At 38.4% G+C, this 5,859-nt stretch overlaps 1 protein-coding gene across 5 annotated transcripts in view; it reads left to right on the plus strand.

Moving 5' to 3' along the window:
• Positions 1–5,859, plus strand: part of MAPT (microtubule associated protein tau) — a 165,365-nt gene that overhangs the window by 111,614 nt on the left and 47,892 nt on the right. For 4 of the 5 annotated variants that reach the window (XM_069076206.1, XM_069076207.1, XM_069076208.1 and 1 more), the window contains one exon: positions 2,891–3,091. The exons of the other annotated variant lie outside the window; for it this stretch is intronic. In XM_069076206.1, coding sequence (XP_068932307.1) covers positions 2,891–3,091 — 201 coding nt within the window. The remainder of the gene's footprint in view (positions 1–2,890; positions 3,092–5,859) is intronic. 5 annotated transcript variants of the gene reach the window in all.

Raw genomic sequence — 5,859 nt, forward strand, 5'->3', positions numbered from 1 at the left:
TCTCTCTCTCTCTCTCTCTCTCTCTCTCTCTCTCTCTCTCTCTCTCCTAGCTCTCTGGAATCCAGTGGTTCTGTGATTTTCTATGTTGCAAAAAAATAACAATAAGATTATCAAGTAATTGGATGTTGGAATTGAGGGAAAGAGGAGTCAAAGATGGCCATGGTGGTCCATGAGAAAAGTGCTAGTATGTAGTCAGAAGGTCTGGATTTGAAACATGACTCTGCTCCCTCATATAAATCATGAAATTTCCTTGGGCCTCAGTTTCCTCACCTATAAAGTGAAGTTGTTAGACTCAGTGATCTCTCATATTCCCCTTTGTGTTCTAAGTTCTGCCTTCCTAATGACCGTGTTAGGTTGAACCTGAGTGACATAGAGAATATCAGTACCATTGACGGGTAATGAATTTGGGAGTCGTAACAGGCTTGAGGAAGAAGATATGTTCAGGTCTGGACATGTGGGGTTTATGTTCCAGAGGGACATTCAAGTAGAGATGTCTAGTATAACATTAGAAATACAAGTCTGAAAGTTAGAGAAGCATAGGCACTGCAGTATAGGCTGAAGAGTTGTCTGCATACAAATTTGCAGGTCATAGGTGTGGGTGAAATCAAAGGAAAGAGTGTAGAAAGAGCAGAGATCTTGGGACACCAAGGAAGTTAAGATTTAATGTTGGAGATGGGGAGGGGTTAAGGAAGAAGAGGAGTCATCACAGATGGAGGAGGAATGAATAGAGATACAGCCACTTGGAGAATGCAGTGCTAAGGGAAGCCAAGGGAAGACAGAATTTCTGAAAAGAGGGATTTGTGTCAGATAAGTAGAGGTAGTCCAAGAAGATGAAAACTGATAAAAGGCCCACTGGATTTGGTTATTAGAAGGGCATTCATGGCTTTTGAGAGAATAGCTTGTGTAGAATGTGGGAGGAGGGGAGCCCACAGAGAACCCTGCTTTCTCTTGTAAGAGTATGGAAGGTAAATGAGCAGATGGGTAGTGGACCAGTGAAAGTTCGTTAGAGAAGTTTGGGGACAGCTTTCAGGGTCTAGCTGGGGGGAAATGGATGATGGGACCAGTTGGCTTTATTTTTATGCTTCTGTAGCTATTCTTGCCATGATGGAAGCAGGAATGGAGAAGGTGGACAGCAGAAGTTCCCCTAGGTTGGGGATTGGTCAGGGACATAGGGAAAAGGACTAGGGAGCTCAGTTTTCTAGACTGTGTGTGAAAGTGTCTTTGAAATGACTGACCACATTGAAATAGCTAACCACTAAGCTTAGTGGGGAGGAGAGTAAAGCCAGAAGTAGACTGCAAGGCTGGAAAATTAAAGAAGGGTTGTGAGGCTAGAATCTACAGTGTGGGTAAAGAATAGGATTCACAGGAGAATTCACAGAAGGTAGGAAGCTCTATTCAGAGAGCCATGTCCATGTATGAGATTTTAGAAGTGAAAGCAGTTTTGAATGATGTCGGTGCTCCAGCGTATACGGTAAGCATGCTGATGAGCAGACAGAGAGATAAAGGCCCATGGAGTTGATAAGGCTGAACAACTAAGAGGCCAGGGGGCATCAAAGATGAAAACGGAATATGGCATAGAGGAGAGGACTGTGAGCCAAGTGCCTAAGTCAGCCAAGATTGTGGGTGGCAGAGCGTTGGTAGACAATGGAGTCAAGGATGGGGAAAGTCTGATGTGAGCATGGCATGGGTTTTGAAAGAGGAGTGATTGTTAGGAGGAGGTGGTAAATAAATGGTTTGGAAAGAGTAGTGAGAGAACAAGGAGTATATCGACCACTCTGCCTCAATTTTTCATGACGTAGTTTGGAATTTTCTTGGCAGAGATATTGAAGTGGTTTGCCCTTTCCTTCTCCAGCTCATTTTACAGCTGAGGAAACTGAGGCAAACAGGGTTAAATGACTTGCCCAGGGTCACACAGCTAACGGCTGAGGCCATGTTAGACCTGTTGTCTTCCTGACTCGATGATAGCCTGGCCACCTACCTTGCCTTTGGATCTAGATACTTACCTACATTTTTCAAAGATGTTTAAGAGAATTCAGGTCCAAAAGCAAATCTGTTTGAAATGCTTTGAGTCTTTGAGTGCTTGAAGATTCTTGCCATAAGTAAAGTGGTATAAAGTTATGGGAGGGTTTCTTCTTCTAAGATTTAACATTAATGATTCTATTTGGATAACGTTAAGATTAGATAGCTAATTTTGAAATTAGCCATAACTGGAATATTAAACGTGTGTGTGTGTGTGTGTGTGTGTGTGTGATACTTAAGTGGGTTGTTGGGGCAAGTAAAGACCTAAAGGATTATAGCACTGCCCCAGCCTTGAAAGCAAAAAAGCCTATGCACACATAATACACAAGTATCTTAACAATCATATATCTGTAAAATGTCACAGCTTAAAGAAAACCTGGGGATTGTTTGGTTCAACCCCCTCATTTTACATATGGGAAAACTGAGGCAGAATCTCTTGCCTGAGGTCACACAGCAAGTTAATGGCAGAACCAGTATCAGAGCTCAGGTCTCCTGGCTCCAGCCCAGCATTACTGTGTGCCCCACTGTTTCTGCTATGAGTCCCTCTCTGTAATGGCAAAGGGCATAAAGTTAGCAAGCATTCATGTCACTAGACATAGACTGTCTAGATGCTAGGCTGTCACTAGACATAGAGATATCTGGGGAGAATCCAGTAGCACCCTGGAGCTCTGTAAAGCACCAGATGCATTCAGTATTCCCTCATCCTCCACTTCTTATCATAAATCCCTCCAAACAAAACCCAAACCGAGCGTCCTCATGATTTGTTCTCAGCCATATCATACCCCTTTGACAACCTCCATCACTCATTTTGGTTTGCTTTCTTTTTATGTACTGATTTTGGTTCTGATTTTATTTTATGTTCACATTTAAGACATCCACACCTTCCTCTGCTCAAACCTTCCTGAAAGGTAGATCTACCATTAGCCCTAAACGACCCTCTCCTGTTAGCTCAGACCCTTCGATTACACCCTCCAGCCCAGCTGTGTCCTCAGTACCAGGTTCCTCTCCTAAACACGTCTCTTCTGTCACATCCCATACTGGCAGTTCTGGAGCAAAAGCAATGAAAACCAAGGTAAGGAGCCTGGCTTTGCACAGGGTCAAGCTATGCTGGTGGGTGTGGTTGGCTCATTCATCAACAGTTACACTCTGATCTTTGGAAAACTGCTATGGGGCCTGTCTCTGTCACAGCAAGATTAACCTGAGCTGAACCAGAGTACCAACTCTGAGTAAGTTAAAGGAAGAGCAAGTTATATTAGAGGAGGCTTGAAGTTAGTGTTTAATATTAATTGGGGCCTTTATTTTATTTTTTTGCTGGGGTTTTTTTGTCATTTCACACAAAAGGAAGAATCAGAATAAAAATGAACTGAATAACCCAGTGTTTGATTAAAACCATGAACATAAATTACTTGGAGAAGACCTGACAATTGTTAGGAAAACTGAAAAATAGGCAGAAATTAGATGTATATCAACATATTATACCATATACCACTGTAAACTTAAAATGGATACGTGATCTGAATGTTTATATGAATGGTCATACCATAAAAAATTAGAAAAGGACCACCAAATATTGATACTTTTCACAGCTATGGCTAAGAGGGAGAATTGTAAGAATGGTAAGCCATGAAAAATTACATGAAAGATTGCTCCAAATCACTAATAAAAAAATACAAATCAAAATAATGTTGAGGTTTTGCTTCACCTTTAACAAATTGGCAAAGATTACAAAAGATGGAAATAGTGTTGGAGAGTTTGAAGAGAGATAAGATGATTACTATACTAATGTTGGATCTATGAATTAATCCAAACTTCCTCAAAAGCAATTTAAATTATGCTCTAAAAGTAATGCAGAGATCCCACCTCTAGGCATATAGCCCAAGAAGGTCAGATATAGGAAGAAAGGGCCCAGAAATTCCAAAATATCCATTTTGCTGTCAAAAAATGCAACTTTTTTTTGTGATAGCAAATAACTGGAAACAAGTCAAATGCTCATTGATTAGGGAAGGTCTGAAAAAAATCATGATACATGAATGTAATGAAGTATTACTGTGCCAGAAGAAATAATGAATACAAAAACTTCAAAGAAACATGGGAAGACGTAAGAACTGATGCAGAGTGAAGTAAACAAAACCAGGAAAGCAGTATATAACAGGGATTACCACAAAGTAAATACAGTGAACAAACAAATGAAACTAAATGCTGCATAATTATACTGATCAAGCTTAGCCCTGGAGAAAAGTTTTTAAAAGTGTACCTTCCTCCCTTCTTTGCAGAGGTGGGGGACTAAGGGTATGGAATACTGCTTATACTGTCAGACATGGTTCTTATGTTAAAGGTCAGTTTTGCTATACTACTTTCTTCCCTCCTTTTGATCATTTGTCATAAGCAATAGCTTACTAGATCAGATTGATAAGATATAGTCAAAAATAAAGGTTATGTTTTTTTTAAAAAAAAAAAGATGCCAATAAAAGCAAGAGTTTTAAAAGCTGTTTAGTTTTATTTAATCAAAATTATCCATTTTACGTCCTAGGACAGCCTCTCTTTTGTGATGTGACCTTCATATATATATTTATTTATTTATGTGTGTATATTTATTTATTTATTTATTTATATGTATGTATGTATATATGTATCCATTTGGAACTTTATGCATATGTAGGATAAAATGCTGGTCTAAACTTAATTTCTTCCAAACTGCTTTCTAATTTTCTGAATAGTTTTTTTTATCAAATAGAGAACCCTTATACCATTATTTGGTGTCATTCAGTATAAACACTGGCTGCTATGTTTTATTCTGGGTCTTCACCTAATCTATTACATTCAAAATTTTTCCTATTTTTTTAAACTAGTACTAAATAGTCTTGATTATTGCTTTATAGCATAGTTTGAGATATGGGAAGGCTGCATCCCCTTCTACCTCTGTGTTTTTTAATTTCCCTGGAGATTTTTGTCCCTCCATGAGATTTTTTTTTTGGTCTAGTTCTATAAAGTAACCCTGTGGTAATTTGATTGACATGGTGCTAACGCTGTAAATTTTATATTTATATAAATAGTATCATCTTTTTTATTATTTTTGCATAGTGGTTGGATCCTTTTGAGTTACATTGCTCTCATTCTTTTGTGATACACATCTAGCATAGCCCATTCATTCTGAAGCCTTCCAGTCATCCTTCATCAATGTTATTTACTTTTTGCTCATATGTTATGGTTTAATCATTAGAAAATTAGTAGACTCACTTTCACTTGAAACTTTTTCATTTGTTTACTTGCTCAATAATTGCTGTACTCATAAAAGACTCTCCACATATCAAAAAGATCGGGATCGGAGCAAAATTCAGCAGATAGTGATGGATAGGCTGAAACTGATTATATCATTAGCTGTTTGATTTAGAATGGAAGTATCCACTTGAGCTCAGTCTACTCCTAAGAGGACATAAGCTGGTTGATTTTTCTAGCTCAGTGAAATTGATATCAGGTAAAATTATTTTAGGTAACTATATATGGAAGATTTTAAGACTTCTTGTTACTTAACACCCACACAAAATAACTGACCTTGAGCGTAACTTGAGTGTAACCTTGAGCAAGTTACTTAACCCCGATTTGCTTTAAAAAAAAAAAAAAAGATTTCTTGTTACTAACCAGTGTAATAGTCCCAATGGGAAAATTTCAGAGCATGGCTTGACAAACTTCACAGGCTTGGTCAGAATGCTTGTTCAGAATTAGTAATGATGTTAACTCACATTATGGGACTGTGCATGTTTGACACTTGAATAAGAGTCATAAGTTGTAGGGTTGTGATAGTAATGGCAATTAAAGATTCCCCTGTATTGGCTTGGTTTT

The sequence above is a fragment of the Petaurus breviceps genome, unplaced genomic scaffold (genome assembly GCF_028583685.1).
Source record: "Petaurus breviceps papuanus isolate PSGF00001 unplaced genomic scaffold, PetGlider_PUasm1.0 90925, whole genome shotgun sequence".
NCBI classification, from domain to species: Eukaryota; Metazoa; Chordata; class Mammalia; order Diprotodontia; family Petauridae; genus Petaurus; species Petaurus breviceps.